Raw genomic sequence first — 24389 nt, forward strand, 5'->3', positions numbered from 1 at the left:
CACGTTGACACGGTGTGCACTCTAGCATACAGTATAAACCACTACTCTCTCTTCCAAAATAAGCAGACTGTTCTCTGTAGTCTAACTTGTTTATTAGTTTAGAGTATAGAACATGCGGTAAAACTACAGTTGTGGCCAAAAGTATTGACACCCCTGCAATTCTGTCAGATAATACTCAGTTTCTTCCTGAAAATGATTGCAAACACAAAATTCTTTGGTATTATCTTGGTATTATTTAATTTGTCTTAAATGAAAAAACACAAAAGAGAATGAAGCAAAAAATTGATCATTTCACACAAAACTCCAAAAATGGGCCAGACAAAAGTATTGGCACCCTAAGCCTAATACTTGGTTGCACAACCTTTAGCCAAAATAACTGCGACCAACCGCTTCCGGTAACCATCAATGAGTTTCTTACAATGCTCTGCTGGAATTTTAGACCATTCTTCTTTGGCAAACTGCTCCAGGTCCCTGATATTTGAAGGGCGCCTTCTCCAAATTGCCATTTTTAGATCTTTCCACAGGTGTTCTATGGGATTCAGGTCTGGACTCATTGCTGGCCACCTTAGAAGTCTCCAGTGCTTTCTCTCAAACCATTTTCTAGTGCTCTTTGAAGTGTGTTTTGGGTCATTGTCCTGCTGGAAGACCCATGACCTCTGAGGGAGACCCAGCTTTCTCACACTGGGCCCTACATTATGCTGCAAAATTTGTTGGTAGTCTTCAGACTTCATAATGCCATGTACACGGTCAAGCAGTCCAGTGCCAGAGGCAGCAAAGCATCCCCAAAACATCAGGGAACCTCCGCCATGTTTGACTGTAGGGACCGTGTTCTTTTCTTTGAATGCCTCTTTTTTTCTCCTGTAAACTCTATGTTGATGCCTTTGCCCAAAAAGCTCTACTTTTGTCTCATCTGACCAGAGAACATTCTTCCAAAACGTTTTAGGCTTTTTCAGGTAAGTTTTGGCAAACTCCAGCCTGGCTTTTTGGTGTCTCGGGGTAAGAAGTGTGGTCTTCCTGGGTCTCCTACCATACAGTCCCTTTTCATTCAGACGCCGACGGATAGTACGAGTTGACACTGTTGTACCCTCGGACTGCAGGGCAGCTTGAACTCGTTTGGATGTCAGTCGAGGTTCTTTATCCAACATCCGAACAATCTTGCGTTGAAATCTCTTGTCAATTTTTCTTTTCCGTCCACATCTAGGGAGGTTAGCCACAGTGCCATGGGCTTTAAACTTCTTGATGACACTGCGCACGGTAGACACAGGAACATTCAGGTCTTTGGAGATGGACTTGTAGCCTTGAGATTGCTCATGCTTCCTCACAATTTGGTTTCTCATGTCCTCAGACTGTTCTTTGGTCTTCTTTCTTTTCTCCATCCTCAATGTGGTACACACAAGGACACAGGACAGAGGTTGAGTCAACTTTAATCCATGTCAACTGGCTGCAAGTGTGATTTAGTTATTGCCAACACCTGTTAGGTGCCACAGGTAAGTTACAGGTGCTGTTAATTACACAAATTAGAGAAGCATCACATGATTTTTCGAACAGTGCCAATACTTTTGTCCACCCTCTTTTTTATGTTTGGTGTGGAATTATATCCAATTTGGCTTTAGGACAATTCTTTTTGTGTTTTTTCATTTAAGACAAATTAAATGAAGATAATAGTACCAAAGAATTTGTGTTTGCAATCATTTTCAGGAAGAAACTGAGTATTATCTGACAGAATTGCAGGGGTGTCAAAACTTTTGGCCACAACTGTATAAAGAATAAAAACGACATGGATAAGTATTGGGGAGATGATCACACAGCTAGCACAATTACAGGAAGTACACTGGGATGCAAACTTCACATGGAATACACAGGTGTCTAATTACATCTGCTGTGCACTGGCTGCCATACATTTAGTAACATCTCTGAACAAAACTGCATTGCAAGAAAGATATTAATCTTACCAGATATGCTTTACCCGGATAACAAACAAGTAAGGGAAGTTACAGGAGGACAAGTAAACAACGTGCGTCCTATGATATACATAGAAGAAAATTGCATCTCCCTCATCCCAGAATACTTTGCTTCAATCACACAATGCATCACTCTATTAAAGACACAGGCTGTAAAGCTATTTAAGACACAGCTATGAATTCAGCCACCACTAAATGGTGCTAACTAAACCAGCACATAATGCAAACATATTTGCCCTATATTCAGAGGGCAGAACACTCACCTTTGTTGCACAACCTAGACTTACTAACCGTGTCTTATCTTTTCACGACTCCTAAACTTAATTGCAATATTGGATTTCAAAATGGCTCTATAGTTTCCAATTGACGTTCCTTTGTCTTCCTTTTCTACTATGTTTTATCCTATGTATTCCACACTACCAACGCACCTTTGGGTTTATGTTTAGTTCTTTGGCCCACTTAACTAACAACTCTGCTGGCATCGCTGCATGGCCTCCTATTCCCCACTCATCAACTTTCTCACTGCTCCAGGCAATGCTGTGATTTCTGTCTATTGCCAGGCTCCATGCTCTGTCTCCTGTCTGCTCTGTGCATGTTTCCTGGCTGTGTGTATAGGGGGGCGGTCCTAGAACTCTCTGGTTCTTATGAAGTCAGGGTGCACCTGTCTAATGTGTTCCTGACCAATTACCAAGAGCTCTATAGTATTTAGGGCAGCTTCACCCACTGGAACCTTGCCTGTGCAACGTGTTAACTCAGTTAGTGTCTTGCTTTCGAGCTGCCAGGTCTTGCTCTGTTTCTGGAGGTCCTACTCCTAGATTTGCTTGGTACTCTCTCTGTCTGCCCTCCAGGAGGCAGAATATCCTGATTTCTGTATCTTTGCCCTAGCCTTGCCTTGTACTTGTCTTGCCGCGCTCCAGGAGGCAGTATTTCCTGGTCCCTGTGCTGTAGCTCCTAGCCTTGCTTTGTATCTGTCTATACTCTGGTACCTGTGTCCTTGGTTCTGTTCCTCATCTCGCACTATTGCCTTGTCTGAACTTTGTCCTCAAAATAGAAAAAGAAAAGCCAGCTTACCGTTTGATAGAGGGTGCTCGGAACTCCGTCCTGATGAGAATCGATCACATGAAAAATCCCAAAAATTGTTCCAGCTCCACAAAGTATAAAAATGTAATACTTTATTCCATCCGTAATAAAAACATGAACAGCTTCTCAGACATCACACAGCACGTGAGGACAAGCGACGCGTTTCGACCGCAACTGCTGTCTTTATCAAAGCTAGATACCATATGGATTGCCGAGATTAAAAGGTATCAAACACCAATCACAATGCACAATTTTGAAATTTGATCAAACTCTGTCCTACCTCTATCTGCCTGTCTCCCTGTCTTTGGCTTCCTTCCCTGCTGTGTCTTTCCTTGTGTCTTCCCTGCTTGTGTTCCGCACTCTTGCGTTTCTGCCTTGTCCTGCTTCTGCTGCTGCAGAACCTCTTGCTGCTTTCCAGCTCTTCTCTGCAGCCTTGCGGTTCTCCTCCTGTGTGAAAAGGTCCAAACCTGTTGCTTCATACTCCACTCTTTCCTGTCTGGTCTGTACCCGCATCTCGTGTGTGAACAGGTCCAAAACTGTCCCGTCATACTCCACTCCTTCCTGCCTATATCTGTACCTGCACCTGCTGTGTAAACAGGTCCAAACCTGTTCCATCATACTCCACTCCGTTCTGCCTGTTCCAGTACCTGCACCTGCTGTGTGAACAGGTCTTTACCTGTTTCTTCATATACCACTCCTGCCTGCCCTGTGTCTCAGCCGTGACCGCCTGCCAGTGTCTCAGCCGTGCCACCGTCTCCCCATGTGGGATCAGCAGCCACAGCCAGACACCACCCTGGAGTGGCACCTGGCAGTTGCCTGCCGCACAAGCCTGACCTCACCATCAGAGGCTCCAGCGAAAACCAAGGCAGCTGTCGTAGTCACACCCCTTCCAGGGTAGTCTGGTTTGTGGCACAGTGGGGCCACAACCCCCTGGCTCCCGACCACCAGTCAGGGCGTGAGCTTGACATTAACACTACATAAGATAACATTTGGAAGGGGATGCTACTTAAGGGCCTGTCACACTAAGAGATATCGCTAGCAATATCGCTATAACTAGTGACGTTATAGCGATATTGCTAGCGATATCGCTATGTCTGATACTTACCTACAACCCGCTCCCCCGCTGGTTATCGCTGATCGCGCGAGAACGTCCTGGACTGTTTCTCGTCGTCAGCTTCGTGCGGCACTTCCTGCTGTGACGACGAGCGACGCGTGGAGCCGGGCGGGAGGACGCAGGATCGCCTGGTGTGACAGGTAAGTAGCGACCCCCGTCCCCAGCGATGTCGCTAGTGAGATCTGCCTGTGTGGCAGCTCACTAGCGACCACTTAGCGATGTACCAGCGATCCTGACCGCGTCATATCGCTGGTCGGGATCGCTGGTACATCGCTAGGTGTGACAGTACCCTTATGCTTACCAGTCTGGTATTCAGTGGAAAGTATTATATTACCAATATTGTCTAAGCTTTATTTCTAATTAAAAAAAAACAAACATATATACCGTATATAAAAATCCTAAAAGACTCAGGTTAACTTCAGTGCTTTTAATAAAACAACAAATACTCATGTTATATATATAGCAAAGAAAAAAAAGTTTACGGTATAAAAAAAAAACAACAAAATATTTGCATGTTAGCAAATCATTTCTTACCCTATAAAGTTCAAGCTTTTAGACTATATTTGTGTTACTCTTTAAAACTCATGCAGCAAACTTGTTAGTTACACCTTACCAGTCAAAATGTATAGAAATTACCTTGTTAATCTATCACTTACTGATGGCCCTCCGACACTTAATCTGTCAGGATGAGAAGACATAGATTACTAAAAACCAATAAAGAAAGTTTCCTAATAAATCACTTTGTGCCATGTATATTGGATTTTCCTAGACTACAATACAGATAGCCTTATCCATAGGGTAGGCGATCAGGTCAGATATTTGGTGGTCAAACTCCCACCACTCAATTGCCAGAAAGCCCATGTCCCCTTGAATGTTTGCCAAGCACAGCAGCTTTTGCTATTGGCTGTAGTTAGTATTCACTTGAATAGGATTTACCTGAAGTGAGTTGCAATACCAGGAATTACATAAAGCTGTATCAGATAAACAAAATGAAGGCTATACAGCACCTTAAGTCCGCTGATAAAAAAAAGGTGGGAAAAAAAAGTGTGTTTTGTTTATTAACCCATATCAATGCAATGCAACGTTATATAAATACACACGCACACTACAAATAATATGTACCATACAGCACAAAAGTTTTATGGAGGTGTGGAAAATGATGAAAAGCAGGAATGCTTTAAAAATAGAAGCAATAATACATAATTTTTTGAATAATTAAAATGCAAAGTTAATTCCTTCTTAATCCAATCCATATGTGATGTGACCACACTTTGCCTCCAAAGCAACATCAATTCTTAGTACCCCTGCACAAGTGTCACGGATTTTGTGGAAGTATAGTAAGAGCTATAAGTAGCTAATAAAGCCAAACAGGTGATTATGATCATCATTTTCATATTTAGGTGAAACCCAGTCATTAACTGGCAGCAGCAAGAAGTTCAAGTATGGGTAAGTAATATCCAAACTCTGCTACAAAGGTGAGGTTGTGGAAGACACTAGAATTTCACAGGTCATATAACATGCAACACCAAGAAAGGGAAAATTCAAGCCATTAAAATCATTATACATTTTTATTTAATATTTACACACAGGCAATATTAAAAACCATGTAAGGCTATGTGCACACGTAGCGTAGCGTTTTAAAACGCTCACTAAAAACCGGACTCCTTCCCAGAAATCGCGCGGTTTTTTCCACGCGATTTCACCGCGATTATGATGGCGATTTTGCCGCGATTTTCGCGTGCGTTATTCAAGCACTTTCCAAGCGATTTGAAGCATCGCTTGGAAAGTGATTGACAGGTTGGTCACACTCGTCAAACATAGTGTTTGACAAGTGTGACCAGGTTTTTACTATTGAGGCCGCCTATGCAGCATCAATAGTAAAAGATAGGATGTTAAAATGCTAAAAAAAAAATAAAAAATCGGGGTATATTTACCTTCCGGCGTCCCGCGCTGCATTCCCGGGCCTCAGCGTTCCCAGTAATGCCTTGCGAGACCTGTGATGACGTAGTCTCGCGTTGCTATAGCGATCTCGCGAGACCGCTAGAGTCACGCGAGACTACGTCATCACTGGACCGTGCCGCAAGGCATTACTGGGTACGCTAGGCCGGGAATGCAGCGCGGGACATCGGAAGGTAAATATACCCCGATTTTTTTCCTTTTTTTCTTTTTTTTACAGGGGTATGGTACCCAGGGCCTGGAGGACAGTCTCCTCTCCTCCACACCGTGGGTACCTACCGCACATGAGACGCTTAACTTCCCGCATGGTGGGCATAGCCACATGCGGGAAGTAAGTGATTCTCATGCATTCCTATGGGTGCGGAATCGCGGCAATTCTTTGCGATTCCGCACAAAAGAATGAGCATGCTGCGATTTTTTCCGCGATGCGATTCCGCCGCGGAAAAAAGCGCAGCATTAGCACAGCATGTGCGGAATGCCATAGGAATGCATGGGGTGCGTTCTGTACACGATTTTTAAGCGTTTTCGCGCCGAAAATCGAGGCAAAAACGCTTAAAAATCGCCACGTGTGCACACAGCCTAAGAAAAATGAGACACCACAGGTAAAAGTAAAAAAAATCAGCAGACACCTACAGAGCAGAAATGAATACATAGTAGGAATCTTGATGAAATATATGTAAGTTAGAAGGATTAAATCTAAGTGCATGTAGTGCGCACAAAAAGTCTAAGCAAATGGTCTAGGAAGTAAGGTAATCGATAGTGTTATATCTGAGTAAGTCTCCTGTATAAAGCTAAACACAAAAGTGAAGTCAGAGCTTGTGGAGCATAATAAATATCAATATATCTCCAAAACAGCAATAAGTTCATTAAGGAGTCCTAATGCGCCTTACTGGTGGAATTGCTTGTTAATGCATTTAAGCCTTACTGCATGGATTGTAAATTTAGGTGTTTCATCATATAACATGACAAGACTGAGCACAGCAACAAAACATAAGTTATACTGCATCAGTAAGGTCTCTCCCGGGAAAAGATTTTAAAGCAGACTGGTGTGCTTTTGAAGTCTTTTTGAAAAACCACCAAGAAAAAAGCAACGCTAAGGACTGTAGATGCAGAGGTCGACCAAGGAAACTTGATCCAGCAGAACAAACATTGTGCTTACTTCCCTTCGAAATCTATGATCTCCATCAGCGCCATCAGCACAGAACTGTCAGCAACCAGTGGGGCCCAGATACAGCAACCTACTGTTGATAAAAATCTGACCAGAAGTGGTTTTCATAGAAGACTTTCTGCCAAAAAGCAATAACGTCACAAGGAAATAAGGCCAAGTGACTCGCATATGCATAAATACATAAGATCTGAGGGGCAAAATGGAAAAAGGTGTCCTGGACTGATGAGTCTAAATCTGAAATATTTTACTGTAGGAGAAGTTGTTTGTTGAAGGGCTGGAAAGTCTGCAGGCAAAAGTGAACTATGGTGGAGGTTTCATGTAAGTTTGGAACTGCATTTAAACAAGTGGAGTTTAGGATATATGGTAGTCCAGATTAATGCCCTCAATATACAGTAGTGTATTGTCCTCAATACTGAGAAATACAGGAATATACAGTTACATCGAGAAATTTTTGGACAGTGACAAGTTTTGGTATTTTAGCAGTTTGCCAAAATATATTAAAGGTACAGTTATACAATCAATATGGGTTTAAAGTGCAGACTCTCAGCTTTAATGTGAGCGTACTCACATCCTAGTTGAAGTAAGGGTTTGAGAATTACAGCTCTTTCATATATACTTGCCTCTTTTTCAAGCTACCAAAACTAAGTTAACAATTATCTCAAAACCTCTTTAATGGGAGAGAAACAGACCATCATTAAGATGGGAAAAAGAAGAAAAGGCCTGGATATCCATGGAAGACAACAGTGGTAGATGATGCAGAACACTATCCGGGAAGTAGGTTCAGTATATAAGTCTACCATGAAGAGAAGACTTTGTGAGAGCAGATGCAGATGGTATGCTACAAGGTGCAAAGCATTAGGCTACTTTCACACTAGCGTTTGGCAGAGCTGCGGACTTACTCCGTGAAGCTCTGCCCACTGCTGCACCTCCTCCGTCAGCTCCGCCTACGTCTGCATGCGAGCTGCGTACCTATCTTCAACAATGGGTACGCAGGCTGTGCGGATGTATGCAGATGTGTCTGCATGCGTCGTTTTGACGATGCAGGACCTTAACAAATTGCAACACGTTGCGTTCGACGCAATCACTGCATACTCAGCGATTAGCAAGCACTTTATATGCAGTAATAGTAAGTGCTGATTGCAATTTCTTCTCCATACACATTGGTAATGTGATAACTGTATATAGGGGAGAGATGGTGTCAAGACTCAAAACCAGCAGTTCTTGTGCACTAGGTGCCAGCTCTTCTCTCTGAGCTATTCAGCACACTGGACAGTTCCATACTAACACAAAAACTTGTACCTGTGTTGTTCCCGATTGTCTCCACCCTGATTGAACATCCTATTTAAACCTGGCATTGCATTTCCTTCCAAGATTATTCAACTACCAGCCTCTAGTCAAGCTTTCTTTCACCTGCTGCTTATCCACGAGATTCCATAGCTGCTCCTGTGTACCGACCCCTGGCAATGATTGACTAAACAACCTGTCGACACTGCCCCTATTGGTTGCAATAACACTACTCCAATCCAGGTCAGTCCTTAAGAGCTGCTGAGTCATGATACCAAAACAGCCCTTCTATACTACCAATAGGCTGCATTGAAAAAAAAAATAATGACTTGAATATCTGAATGAGAAAAAAATGTAGGGTTCTTTAAACCACATATCTGAAAAAAAACGCGAAAATGTGTCTGGTCAGAACCGGTCTTGAACGGTTTTATGAAAGAATCTACAACATTAAACCACGTCAAGACACCCAACTTCGCTATGCCAAACTATCTTTACGTTCTGGAGGAGCTTAATGCTAGACCGCTCTTAATTTCCTAGAATATGACATAGCAACAGCACCTCCAAGTGCAGTAATAGCCAAAGTCTCCTGGTAATGTCCCAAATTAGTTCTACAATCCGGTTCATAGTCAGCTTCACCCTGGAGTGTCAAACACCACACTGAACCCAGACAGAAGATGAATTTGAACACCATACTGTGGAGCGTGAATTAAGCCAGTGTCGAATGACTAAAGACTGATATCTGATTTTGACTGACCTGTTTTGTGACTGTGCTCTCGGTGGTAACCGGACTGTATCATCATCACTATCTGCTTCATGGTGCTCAGAAATTCCAGAATGAGTCTCTGTTGGTGGCAGATTTTGAGAAGTTTCTGGAAGAACTTCTGCATCCAAGGTTGCATTTGGTGACCTTTGGCTTTCCTTAGTGTTTTTTTCTTGATGATCATTTAAATTTTGTGCTGCAGCTACAGAAAAGTTGTAAAAAATAATGTAAATATAATATAAGTCAGAATTCAGGCACATAGAGCTAAAAGAAATGCTTAAGTCTGGACAAACCCCATCTGCAATAAGTGTTCCCAATAATGAGACCCCCTTTCTACCAAAGTGGCAACCAACATACTTGTTAGTATTTATCATATACATAGTTCACAGCTAATCTTTTTGCTGTTTCTACAATGTTCACACATTTAACATACCGTATAAGACCTGTATCAAAAAATTAAAGAATAAATTTTATAATACCCACATTGCACCAAAACGTAGATACCTAACAATGTACCGTATGTTTGTGGCTTGAGGTGATAAAGAATCATTGATTCCTACAAAATCCCTGCCTCTCCAAGTCAATGTGCTTAAGTGCTGGCAGTACTCCATTACATGTGTGAAAAAAGAGAGACCAAACTAGATCACTTAACCCTATAATTACAATAGAATTATAAACTTTTGAGGTTTTGTTTTTTCCTCCCTGTGTTCAAAAAGCGATCATGTTTTTTTATTTTCCTGTCAACATAACCTTATGAAGACTTGGTGGGATGACTTGTAGTTTTGAATTAGGCTATTAATCTTTACATTAACAGCAGTAAATCCAAAGATATCAGAAGCACCACAGAGATCCTTGTAAAAATTCAATCTTTATTCCAAAATATTGAAAACATCACAGCAGTGAGGAGACAAAAATTAGAGTAATGTTTTGGCCAAATGGCCTTCCTCAAACATAAAATACAATCTCAATACATAGCAACCATCTAGTCTATCAAATGAACAATAATGTATTTGTAGAATTCATTTTTCCATACAATTTACGGGAAAACCAGAAAAAACCCAAACGCAATAAAATTGAGGAAAAAAAATGCAATTACGTCATTGTTTTTATGGAGCTCATTTTGCAGTACACAATACCTGGTATTAGGATTCAAAACATCAGTACAATTACGGAAACACAAAACTTGCTTAATTTTTTGTGTTTGAGTGGTGAAAATAGATTCTGAAATTTGTGAAAAAAAAGGAAACAAATTTGTAGGTCACTTTTTTTTTTAAATCTGAAATTTTTAAATGTAGCTGTCAATGGAGGAGATATTTACATTGGATACTATGTTTGGATTCCTATGACATTTTGATTGCTTTTAATTGCATTTTTAATTCCACTGCAGTTTCATTGCAGCGATACAAAATTGGAAATTTGGGAGTTCTGATTTTGCTTCTGTTTTCTGTGTTTAACATACGATTTAAATAATTGTATATTTTGATAGATCAGACTTTTTTTAGACAAATATCAAAAATGTTTTTTTTATTTCTTTATTTTTGATGGGGAAAAGGGTGTGGTTTAAATGCTTATATATTTTTTGTTATTTTACAACTTTTTTTTAGGTTTTAGTTTTCTTAGGCTACTTTCACATTTGCACAGCGTTTTGTGCGCACATGAAACGCAAGCAAAAAATGCTTGCAAACGCATATAAACGCAGCGATTTTTTGACGCATCAACATGCGCATGATGGCAAAAAAAAGCAGTGTTTGTATGCGTTATCAAGCGTTTTTACATGCGTTAGCGTTTAAGCGCATGCGTTCTCTAGGTGTCACATTTCACAGGAGGAAAATCCTTGAAAAATTCTTGAAACAGACTCCACCAATGGGACATCAGTGGGCGTGAGTCATGGGAATTCTTTATATAGACCCTGTTTACAGCTGAATTCTTCAGATTTTGTTGCTTTTTCCTTTGTGAACATGGATCTGCGCTGGAAGAGTTTTCGCTTCAACTTGGATCTGGACATCACGCTGTCCCAGGCTTTTACATTTGCTTGCCAGCAACAAAGGGAGGGAGAAAGAGAGACAGCGAAGACTGCAGCAGCGGCGTTTGTGGATACATCCAATTATTGAACTCTGTGAGAGTCGTGGAGCGTACCACACCTTCTACAGCAAGCTCCAGGGAAACCCGGAGAAATTTACTGATTATACCCGAAAGTCCCAAAAAAGCTTCAGGGATTTGCTTGCTCGTGTTCAAGAAGTCATCCGGAGACAGGACACACAGCTCTGTCATGCAATTCCTCCTGAGGAACAGCACCTGGTCACATTACGGTATGTAATATTTACAAACCAATGCCTGCATAATTTTTTTTGTTCTGCCATGTACTATTCCAAAGCCTGCAGAATTATTGTTCTGCCATGTAGTAAACAAAAGCCTGCAGAATTATTGTTATGCCAGGTACGAATATTTTTTTATTTTATTGTTTTAAAAAACCCTAGACAAATATTAATTTTTGCTCTGTTTGGTAGATTCCTGGCTACTGGAGAGACCCTATCTTCACTCCACTTCCAGTATCGGCTTGGAATATCCACCTTGTCGGGAATAGTTGCGGACACCTGCCGGGCTTTGTGGGATGTTCTCTGTCCAGAATTTATGCCCCTGCCCACCGAGGAAAAGTGGATAGAAATTGCTGAAAAATTTTGGACAGTCTGCAATTTCCCCAACTGTTTGGGAGTGGTGGATGGGAAGCACATTTGGAAAATAAAACCCGCAAGAAGTGGATCGGAGTACTATAACTACAAAAAGTACTTTTCTACAGTACTCATGGGCATTGCGGATGCAGACTGTTTGTTGCAGTGGACATTGGGGCATTTGGCCGTGGGAATGACTCCCAGGCTTTTAAGAACTCTGACATGGGCTGGAAGTTGCATGGCAACCATTTCAATTTCCCCATGCCAAGGACTCTTCCCGACACCGAAGGTCCACCACATCCATTTGTAATGGTTGGGTATAAGGCCTATCAAATGTGCCAAAACCTGCTGAAACTCTACTCCAGCCGAGACTTGGACCACACCAAAAAAAATTTAATTACAGACTGACCAGGGCCCGAAGAACTGTAGAGTGTGCTTTTGGTGTTCTTGTCTCCAGATGGTGCATTCTCGGCACAGCCAATAATCTTAAAATGGAAACATTGGATGAGGTGGTGAAAGCCTGTGTGGTTCTTCACAATTTTGTGATGGCTAAAGAGCACCCTAACTTTGAACCCGATGAACCAGCTGAAAACCCATTGCCTGAATTCACTCAGTACCCTCTGAGGTCATCAGTTGAAGTTGGCCAAATGAGGGACCAATTTGCGGCCTACTTTCTCTCTGATGTAGGACGTGTGGAATGGCAAGATCAAATGGTGTAAAATTGTTTTATTGTATCTTAATAAAAAACTTGTTTTGATACCTTTACCAAGTGCACTCTGTTTTTATACACTCCAATACAATAATCACCTGCCCAGGTGTCCCAGTGAATTCAGGATGCTGTGTTTTGTGCATCATGAATTTACTAGGACTCCTGATCAGATGACTACATACACACGTTGTATGATCCTTTATCATCTCTCCAGTTTGTGTTCAATTTGCAGCGACGGTGGAGATAATACAACTAAGATTTGCTTTTCAAACAATTTTTATTAATTTTTCATAAGGGAAGGAAGGGTGAACAAAAGGGAAAAGGGAACAATATAAAACTTAGAGAACTCTTCTTTTATAACAACTAATATTTGTATCACCTGGCCTGATGTTACAAATAGTGATTTTGGGATGCAATAGTATCCTTCACTCTTTATGACACCTGACCCTGTGAGTATAAATATTATTTGTAGGATCACCACTGTGGCTTGAGTATGAACGCAGACTGGAGAGATGATAAAGTTTATACAACTTCTACAATCCCCAGGCCTGGTGTAATGGTGAAGTTATCACACCTGGGCAGGTGAACACACATATGAGTTAAACTCCAGCATCGCTACAATCCGCGTGCAATAGATAATGCAGACTGAAGCGACGCTGCAGATGACAACTCATAGGTATAGTAACCTGCCCAGGTGTAATAAATAGTTATGATACGAGGCAAGGGTACTGTAGATATGACATGTATTTTCTCCATCATCTCTTCAGTTTATTCACCACACACTGAATAGAGGATGTGGTTAATTACAAGGTATATCTAGAATCCCCTGGCCTTGTGTCACAAAGAGTGAAATGATGATGGTATAAACAAACCATCCTCAAATCACTCTTTATGATACCTGGCAAGGTAACAATAGCTATGCCTTGCACTGAACACCATCCTCTATTCAATATACACAAAAGAAAAAGGAGTACAAATAACTCATAAAATAAAACAAATTTATTAATTTATCACAATACACATATCATCTAAAATTGAAAAAATGTTTAAAATTATTACATAAAAAAGAATATCACCAGGCATGCTGGTGGCTGTGCAGACAGGAGCAGCACTTGCCGTGGTGGTGGCAGTGGAGTGTCCAGCAGCACTTAGCCTTGGGGTGGTGTAGTAGTGTCCGGCTTGGCTTGGAATGCAGGTGGCCGTGCAGTGGAATGCAGCAGAAGTCGGTAGTGAGGTGAAGCGAGTCAGTGGTGGCACAGTTGGAAATGAGACCACTGACTGCTGCACGTACTGACTTTGCTGCATAGCCTGCAAGAAAGCAGTGTTGCAGGCCTGTATCACAGTCAGCTGGAGATCTGGACTAAGGTGTTCTGCCATGGCCCATTCAGTTTGGTGGAAAAAATGGTGCGCTGGTCTGTTGAGGTCGGCTTCCAGATGGTCAAGGCGACTGTCGACAGCCTGGAAGCGGTGTTCCATGAGGGTAAAACCGCTTTCCACTCTGTCTGACAGCGCCTTGAGGCGATTCTGAAAGACCAAGCTCAAGTGAAGAAACTCGGGCATGACATTCCTGTCCGAGGCCCTCTGCCGTTGGCGGGAAGTGCCCGCAAAACCAGTGGCAGAGACCTGGGACAGGGGAACACCTGATTGACCAGCTTCCTGGTCTCCAGCTGTCTGTGGTGCTGACCTGCAAGATGCTTCTTGGCTGTCGGATGGCTGGGACGGGTCCGAGGTCGTTCGATGAAGGACCGCTCCAGGGACAGTTGCAGGGTGCTGTGAAAAGAAAAACATTACTATCATGCATTTACAATAGTTAAAGAGCCAACTCCTGTGGAATAGAAAAGCACAGAGAAAAAAAACACAATACAATACAACAAAATACTTACGCTCTGGTGGCAAGGACAGGTATTAGGAACGCCAACGCCCGATGGTATCGGTATTTTGTTCTGGTCCTTGCAGCAGCACCACTGCAACCCTGACCCTCCTGACGAACATCCCTGTTGAAGCGGTCCTTCATCGAGTGCCAACGGGTTCTGACTTAGTTCAATGTGGGAAAAAGAAATAAAGAAAATTAGACAATGCACTGTTGACCAGGATAACACAAATGTGTGTGATTCTAGAAAATCACTTGCATCAAACACACTTGTGTTATCACGGCCAAGGTGACTGCCGCATCACACAGCAATACAATAGACAATGCACTGTTGGTCAGGATAACACAAATGTGTGTGATGCTAGAAAATCACTAGCACCACACACACTTGTGTTATCACGGCCAAGGTGACTGCCGCATCACACAGCAATACAATAGACAATGCACTGTTGGTCAGGATAACACAAATGTGTGTGATGCTAGAAAATCACTAGCATCACACACACTTGTGTTATCACGGCCAAGGTAACTGCCGCATCACACAGCACTGAAAAACTTACGAAAATCCTTGCAGACCCGGGGAGAGGCGTTGTCCCAGTCATCCATCGCTGCGGCCACCTCATTCCACTGCCGCCGGGTCACCACATTGTACGGCTGTCCCACAACGGGACTCGCTCCTGGACCAAGTTGATTAGGGTGTCGTTGTCCAAGGCCATTTCTTCGTCCCGTTGTGGAGCCTAGAAAAAAGAAACAAACATAATCTTGGAAAGATTTGGAAATGAAAAAGATAGAAAAAGATACAGAAAAGGAGTAAGATTGAAGATGGAAAACAGGACAGAAAAAAAGGCAGGAGGGGGGGGAAAAAAAAAAAGGACATTCACAGTCAGTCTATACTTACAGGCCGTCTCCGCCCGCATTTAGCTGCTCCTGCTGTTCGTCCTCCGAAACCGTGGCCGATGAGTTCTGAAAAAGAAAAAAAATTAATTTGGTACATTTGTAGATGCAGCAGCGAATACTTACCCAAAATGTAGGGCAGGAAGATACTCACTTCACGCTCTGCTTGGGCTAGTTCACCACGGGCCGATGTATATTCCTCCCCAGAAGACATGCTGCAATGAAAAAAAAAGACATTAGTACATAAATTTAAAAAAGGACAGGCAGACATTAGGTTTAGAATACTCACATTCTTGAAGTTGCTGCTTCGCTCCAAATTTCTGAATGATATTGTCTCTTCCAGGCTGTCTGTAGAGTAGTGATCTGCCAGTGCAAACACCTTTTATTTACACTACCCCCCAAACAATGTTTCTTTGTGTAGGAGGTGGTTTAAACCAGTGTCTAGACAGGTTTACTCAAAAATCGCATGCGATCAAAAGCACAGGCGTGCGCATATCCATGCGCATGCATGCGACCCCATAGACTGTAACGTGTATTTTGGTGCATTCCGTGCGCACGCGATCGCATGCGTTTAACGAGGTTGGGCGGAACAAAAAATGCAACATGTTGCGTCTAGCGCATCTAGGCGCACACCTGGAAAAAGCGCATGCACACGAAATCGCAGATGAACGCATGCAAGAGCTAGACCATGCGCCAACCATGTTAAACATAAGGGCACATGGCGCATGGGACCGATAGCACATGATACGCTGCGCGAAAACTGCTAAAGTGAAACCAGCCTACTTAAATATGCGATTTTCCATTTATAGTTACTATGTACTGTAATACCAAAATCTACAGTATATAACGAAATTACGGTTCTCCTATGAAGCTCTAATTGTAGTTGGGCTCAACAAAAGGACAAAAATGTATTTTATGAGGGCTTGGGGAATGCCCCCACCTAACTTGTTTACCTATTGCTTCCCCCTCAATTATATTGCAGAGGAGCGATGTGAGCACACACCGGCAAAGGCGTCAGTTAATTGCCACAGTCAGTTATTAACAGCAGTATTTAAGTGGTTAAATACAGTGATTGATGCAAGCTGCAGTCAAAAGTAGACGCCGACTAAATGATACAGCCGGCATCGGTTGCGTTTTAAGCAGGCTTAGCTCTTGAGATAACCAGTTAAAATGTGTGTGTACAGACATGGCGAAAAGTGTACGCACTCTTGAAATTGTTCCAGAAAATGTAGTATTTTTCCCAGAAAATATTTTCATATTGCCCACACCTGTTTCTTGCCACAGGTAAGTTTGAACGAGCATCACATGCTTAAAACAAAGTAGTTCTCCGCTTAATAGATTAAAGGCAGAAGTAATATGGTAGAAAAGCAAATATGCTGTATTCCAATAGCCAAAGCACATTTAACATATTTGGGTATCAAGCTGGGTAGTAAATCAGAGTCAATATATAACTTAAACTTTACTCCAGTTATTTCCAAAAATCCAACAGGAATTAGAAAGGTGGCAACATTTGCCTTTGATTCTTTTGGGCAGAATTCACCTTTTAAAAATTTTGAGTTTCTCAAAACTCATGTATCCATTACAGACCATCCCTGTTCTCCTAAAGCATGTGGACATGGGAAAAATATATTCGGCTATTAGAAAATTTATCTGGAAAGGTGGAAGTCCCTGTATAAAACTGACTAAACTGGTAAACTGATGGCATCCAAGGAAAAGGGGGGGTAAACTTGCCAGACATAGGAGGATATAATCTAGCGTGTATTTCCCATCAAATAGTAGACTGGATTAAAGACACTAATGGGTTTTCTGATACAGTTCTGGAAAAATTGTATGCATATCTGTGGAACTTAATCGCCTTAGTACACACGCCACAAAGCCTAACGGCTGAAAAAAATCTAAAAATTCAATAGTGTACTGAGATACCATAGCTACATGGAAGGAACTTAGGAGAAAATTCAAATTATCTTGGAAAATCTCAACAGATTTAACTCTATAGGGAAACCCAGCATTAGAACAAATAGCAGAGAACAAGCACATCTCCACTCCATACACCTCGTACATGCACGGCTCCATACACCTCGTAAACACACAGCTCTGCTCCGTACACTTTGTATACACGGGTCTGCTCCATACACCTCGTACACACACGGCTCTGCAACGTACACACACGGCTCTGCTCCGCACACCCTGTAAACCCCTCCTGAGCCCACACATAAACTTACAGTCATCCAGCAGAGCACCATGACAACCAGCACGGCAGAGTCCTGCATACACGTCACAGAGGCTCCTGATCATGTGACCCCTGACTCCTCCCCTCCTGTGACCTCATCACAGGTCCTGTGTGCACAGTAGGGTGACCGGATCTCATATGGGGGGGAAAAAAATGTCAGAATCTTGTTCGTCTGGACCCCACAAAACGATTCCCCTTTCCAGATATTGAGAGAGCCAAAATTTGAGCTCGATCAAACGACGTTAACCCGTGCCGCTCGTCGCTCAAAGTTTGAAAAAATCCAAATTGAGGTATTTTAAGATTTAGGTATTTTGCATAGTCTGTTAGACTATAAAGAATGTGACAACAACATTGCAGAAATAGCGCTGACCAAATTTTCGAACCATTTGTGGTATTTGAATGCAGAGTTGGTGGGATTATCGTTTTTTGATCCCACCATTACAGACAATGAAAAGTTGTTAATGGCTAATAAATTGCTCAGTAGCACAGATGAACCATCAGAGCACGCTAACCTACATGAGTTGATAATTTTACATAGTTATCTAATCTATTCTAGAGCTTTTGTTAAAGTAGTTTTTGAAACGTCAGAATATAATGCTCGGCATTTGCTTACAACTTGCAGGACATATTGCTTTTGTTCTTCATCTTTTGTCAGAAGGTCGTTAAAGTCGGTTACTTCCTACCTCTTTTAATTTTTCTTTCCTAATGTTTGGATTTACAACCTTAGCGTGCTTTTCAAACTTTGAGCGACGAGCGGCACGGGTTAACGTCGTTTGATCGAGCTCAAATTTTGGCTCTCTCAATATCTGGAAAGGGGAATCGTTTTGTGGGGTCCAGATGGACAAAATTCAGACATCTATTTTTTGCGGTCACCCTAGTGCACAGAGCAGCCATCCTGTCAGGCCAATTGCAGCCTGGCAGCCAATCAAAGAAAGGAGCTGCACAGCTAATGAGCGGCTGCAGCTACGCAATTGGGCCCCTAAGGACTCCGGGCCCTGTCGCAGCTGCGACCGCTGTAGTCCTGCCCCTGATGAAAGGGATCCACAAAATTGCTAATATACTGCATGAAGAAAAAAATAGGTGGCTGAGTAGGGAAGAGATAATATCAAAATTCAAGCTAAGTGTACAGCAATTCCTACAATTTGGACAAATAAAAGGAACAATTATGACACATTTGGTAAATGCGAAGGAAGAAACAAGAAGGAATGCAATGGATAATCTATTATTTAACCGAGCAGGCAGACACAATATATCCACAATATACAGAGGTTTAAAAGACATCCTTGGGAAAATGGACATAGAGCAAACATTTAGATCCTGGGCTAAACAAATAGAGGGTGAAGAAATTGGGGAAAAATACTAGCAGGTTGGCAGGCAGTACGGAAAAATATTTTGAAAGAAGTTTGGAGAGACATACAATTTAGGATTATTCATACAGCTATACGGGTCTTCAACATACCAGTGTGTGTGTGTGTATGTGTATGTGTATATATATATATATATATATATATATATATATATAGAGAGAGAGAGAGAGAGAGAGAGAGAGAGAGAGAGAGAGAGAGAGAGAGAGAGAGAGAGAGAGACTGTGAAGGGCCAATAGCCTACGCGTTTCAATGGTACCCAGACTCTCTGTTTGGCAGCATCTGTCGGTCACCCTGCATCTCGGTAAGAGTTGAGGTCCTGGGAGAAGGGGGGACGCTCCCCGTACCTCATCACCACTCTGCCGCAAATTCCATCCAGCAGGACACACGGAGGAAGATCTGAGAGGTAGGTAACACTGTCCTTAGCAGGCATCTCTATATACTGGGTCCTCACCTACATTAGCAGGTTTTTACCCTACTAGAGCAGGGGTCTCAAACACGCGGCCCCTGAGGCAGGTATCTGCGGCCCGTGGTGCACCACATGTCTCGCTCCCTGAGACAGGGGGAAGGCACGCATCCAAGAGCGGTGATGGCATTGGCTGTGCTGTGTGCACACACTGCACAGGACCTGTGATGAGGTCACAGGAGGGGAAGGAGTCAGGGGTCACATGATCAGGGGTCTCAGAGTGTGCAGGACAGACGCTGCTGTCTGTGTGCTGGTTGTCATGGTACTGGATGAAGGTAAGTTTATGCGTGGGGTCAGGAGGGGTTTACAGGGTGGAAGGAGCAGAGCCCTGTGTGTTCGAGGTGTATGGAGCGGAGTCCTGTGTGTACGAGGTGTACGGAGAGGAGCCCTGTGTGTACGAGGTGTACGGAGCGGAGCCCTGTGTGTACGAGGTGTAAGGAGCCCTGTGTGTATGAGGTGTACGGAGCGGAGCCCTATGTGTATGAGGTGTATGGAGCCCTGTGTAAACGAGGTGTACGGAGCGGAGCCCTGTGTGTACGAGGTGTACGGTGCAGAGCCCTGTGTGTACGAGGTGTACGGAGCAGAACCCTGTGTGTACGAGGTGTACGGAGCGGAGCCCTGTGTGTACGAGGTGTACGGAGCGGAGCCCTGTGTGTATGAGGTGTAAGGAGCGGAGCCCTGTGTGTACGAGGTGTAAGGAGCGGAGCCCTGTGTGTACGAGGTGTATGGGGCCTTGTGTGTATGAGGTGTACGGAGCGGAGTCCTGTGTGTACGAGGTGTATGGAGCGGAGCCATTTGTGTAAAAGGTGTACGGAGCCCTGTTTGTACGAGGTGTACGGAGCAGAGCCCTGTGTGTAAGAGGTGTATGGAGCGAAGCCCCGTGTGTATGAGGTGTACGGAGCGGAGCCGCGTGTGTACGAGGTGTGCGGAGCCGTGTGTACGGGGTGTATTAAGTTTGAAAGGAATGCGGCCCCCCAGCTCAAATTTTTTTTTTATGCGCGGTCCATTTACTCTGCCGAGTTTGAGACCCCTGCTCTAGAGCATGCACTTAATCCCTTACATGGTACAAGTTCTTTAGCAGCAGCATCTCCTTCATGTACTGTCATGACTCTTAATCCGAATGCAGCACAAACGTCCTAGTCAGCTCCAAGTAAGGTACATTTTTTTCTTTGAACTCTAGAGCTGCTCTACTACTGTCCCTGCACAGATTACTTATAATCTACAGTACAGACCAAAAGTTTGGACACATCTTCTCATTCAAAGAGTTTTCTTTATTTTCATGACTATGAAAATTGTAGATTCACTCTGAAGGCATCAAAACTATGAATTAACACATGTGGAATTATATAATGAACAAAAAAGTGTGAAACAACTGAAAATATGTCTTATATTCTTCAAAGTAGCCACCTTTTCCTTTGATTATTGCTTTGCACACTCTTGGCATTCTCTTGATGAGCTTCAAGAGGTAGGTCACCAGAAATAGTCTTCCAACAGTCTTGAAGGAGTTCCCAGAGATGCTTAGCACTTGTTGGCCCTTTTGCTTTCCCTCTGCAGTCCAGTTCACCCCAAACCATCTCGATTGGGTTCAGGTCTGGTAACAGTGGAGGCCAGGTCATCTGGCATAACAACCCATCACTCTCCTTCTTGGTCAAATAGCCCTTACATGGAGGTGTGTTTGGGGTCATTGTCCTGTTGAAAAATAAATGATGGTCCAACTAAACGCAAACTGGATGGAATAGCATGCCGCTGCAAGATGCTGTGGTAGCCATGCTGGTTCAGTATGCCTTCAATTTTGAATAAATCCCCAACAGTGTCACCAGCAAAGCACCCCCACACCATCACACCACCTCCTCCATGCTTCACCATGGGAACCAGGCATGTAGAGTCCATCCGTTCACCTTTTCTGCGTCGCACAAAGACACGGTGGTTGGAACGAAAGAGCTCAAATTTGGACTCATCAGACCAAAGCACAGATTTCCACTGATCTAATGTCCATTCCTTGTGTTCTTTAGCCCAAACAAGTCTCTTCTGCTTGTTGCCTGTCCTTAGCAGTGGTTTCCTAGCAGCTATTTTACCATGAAGGCCTGCTGCACAAAGTCTCCTCTAAACAGTTTTTGTAGAGATGTGTCTGCTGCTAGAACTGTGTGTGGCATTGACCTGGTCTCTAATCTGAGCTGCTGTTAACCTGCGATTTCTAAGGCAGGTGACTCAGATGAACTTATCTGCAGCAGAGGTGACTCATGGTCCTCCTTTCCTGGGGCGGTCCTCATGTGAGCCAGTTTCTTTGTAGCACTTGATGGTTTTTGCCACTGCACTTGGGGACACTTTCAAAGTTGTCCCAATTTTTCAGACTGACTGACCTTCATTCCTTAAAGTAATGATGGCCACTCGTTTTTCTTTACTTAGCTGCTTTTTTCTTGCCATTATACAAATTCTAACAGTCTATTCAGTAGGACTATCAGCTGTGTATCCACCAGACTTCTGCACCACACAACTGATGGTCCCAACCCCATTTATAAGGCAAGAAATCCCACACTTTAAACCTCAGAGGGTACACCTGTGAAGTGAAAACCATTTCCGGTGACTACCTCTTGAAGCTCATCAAGAGAATGCCAAGAGTGTGCAAAGCAGTAATCAAAGCAAAAGGTGGCTACTTTGAAGAACCTAGAATATAAGACATTTTCAGTTGTTTCACACTCTTTTGCTAATTATATAATTCCACATGTGTTAATTCATAGTTTTGATGCCTTCAGAGTGAATCTACAATTTTCATAGTCATGAAAATAATGAAAACTCTTTGAATGAGAAGGTGTGTCCAAACTTTTGGTCTGTACTGTATAGCCCTAACAGGATTTTTACCTAACAGCATAGCTCCACAGCTATACCCATGGAGCTATTTTCAAGCTCCCATACAATTATGTATACCATCCTGCAATCCTCAGGTTGCGTAAGGTATCTCCATTTCAGGCTGTTATAAGTTTTACTCCACTTTTTAAGCTACCAGGATGATCCAGCTGTATATTTTCGTATATAATATTGATTTATTACAATCCATTTGTAGGACATCTGTCAAGCAGCACCTTTTGCACTTGCAGCATCATTTATAGAACTGCCCTCTAGTGCTTACATAGAGCACATCCAAACCGGTCTATTTATCCACTACTCATTGGCTTAAACACAGCAACAACACCTCAGCTGACCATAAGTAGGTTAAATGTCTTCCCTTACATCTATTATTCAATCTATGTCAGCTAAATCCGTAATATTTTCATTGGGGCATTGCCACAGGGAAAAGCACATTATCTTGAGGTCTCTTGCTTTACTGTAATTAGTTGCATCCATTTTGGAATCAATACGCTGTATTAATCATATCATCCACATTAGCCCTAGAGCGGTGTCCATTTTCGTTTTTTTGATCTATTAAAAGTGCTTTAAGATTATTACTACCTCAGTGGAGAACCAACAAAGACAAGCTCCTACCCCAAAGCGCGTTTCGATATATATTCTCCTTCCGGAGGCGTGCTAAACAGGAGAAAAGAGGATGTCTGCATAGCCTTTTCTGGCTATTAATTATAGGGGGACCCCACGTCTTTTTTTTTTTTTTTGGGGGGGGGGGCGGGAAGGGGGATGTCCCCCTATTTTAATAGCCAGTAAAGTCTAAATATACAGCTGCGAGCCGATATTCATAGCCTGGGAAGATCCATGTGTATTAACCCCTTCCCAGGCTATCAACATCGGTCCCCAGTCGCGGCTTTCCCTCTCCAGTGCAGAAAATTGTGCGGGAGCCCAAGCCATTTTTTTTTTTTTTTTTTTAAACTAAACAGATATTGCATTTAAGGCAGGGGTCACACTTACGAGAAACTCGCACAAGTCTCACACCTCAATATCCGGCACTGACACTGGCACTCGGGACCGGTGTGTGAGGCTGCATGCATTCCTATGCAGCTGAACGCTCCAGTCCGAGTGACGGCGGCAGTGCCAAGTACTGAGGTGCGAGACTCGTGCGAGTTTTTCGCAAGTGTGAACCCGGGCTAGTGTAGATTTTGTGTGTGTGTGTCTGTCTTAGGCTAGTTTCACATTTGCGTTTAAGGCCGCAGCGTCGGCCTGCGCACGGCCGCTGCTAAGCCCCGCCCCCTGCCGTGCCTCCGCCAGTAGCTCCAACAGGTTGCAATTTGGTGTGCTTGGTGCAGCGTCAAAAGGACGCATGCGCCGCCAAACGCATACCTGCGCACGGCCTGCATCCCCAGTGCTAAAGATAGGGGACGCAGGACGCATGCAGCGTCTTGCGCCCGTAGGCGGAGCTACTGGCGGAGGCACGGCAGGTGGTGCGGCTTAGCGGCGGCCGTGCGCAGGCCAACGCTGCGGCCTTAAACGCAAATGTGAAACTAGCCTTAAGGCTCCGTCTCACAACGAGATCGTTAGCGAGATCGCTGTTGTGTCACCGATCTCGCTATGTGTGAGACAGAGTGGCGACCTGGCCCCTGTTGTGATGTCGCTGATCGTTCTCGAATGACCTGGGCCATGTTTTAATCGCTTGTGTCCTGCTGGCCAGCATGCATCGCTGTGTTTGACGCCGGATCGTTGCTGCGACGTTGAAGAGATCTGCTTGTTTGACAACTTACTAGCGACCATTTAGCGACGCACCAGCGATCCTAAACAGGTCGAATCGTTGTCGGGATCGCTGGTGCGTCACTTAGTTTAACGGTACTCTTACTCTTTATGTACCATTTTATTATGTTTATTACTAAACATCAGGCTTGGTATTATCTATCTATAGATTTACCTATCTATATATAGATTATCTATAGATCTATATCGATATATCTATCTACTGTAAAATAAGAGGTTGGACAAGAAAATGACA

General features: G+C 43.2%; 1 protein-coding gene across 7 annotated transcripts in view; it reads right to left on the reverse strand.

Moving 5' to 3' along the window:
- DCAF6 (DDB1 and CUL4 associated factor 6) overlaps window positions 1-24389 on the reverse strand; it is a 569725-nt gene that overhangs the window by 164271 nt on the left and 381065 nt on the right. For 4 of the 7 annotated variants that reach the window (XR_012232231.1, XM_073575570.1, XM_073575569.1 and 1 more), the window contains 2 exons: window positions 9318-9525; window positions 4792-4833 (listed from right to left, as the gene is read on the reverse strand). The exons of 2 other annotated variants lie outside the window; for them this stretch is intronic. Coding sequence is in view for 4 of the 5 variants with exons in the window: in XM_073575570.1 (XP_073431671.1) it covers window positions 4792-4833; window positions 9318-9525 (250 nt within the window). In the remaining variant the exon portion in view is untranslated. The remainder of the gene's footprint in view (window positions 1-4791; window positions 4834-9317; window positions 9526-24389) is intronic. One more of the 7 variants, XM_073575571.1, reaches the window with a different exon arrangement.

Source organism: Dendrobates tinctorius, unplaced genomic scaffold (assembly GCF_039654945.1).
Source record: "Dendrobates tinctorius isolate UK_male_01 unplaced genomic scaffold, ASM3965494v1 ptg000045l, whole genome shotgun sequence".
NCBI lineage: Eukaryota > Metazoa > Chordata > Amphibia > Anura > Dendrobatidae > Dendrobates > Dendrobates tinctorius.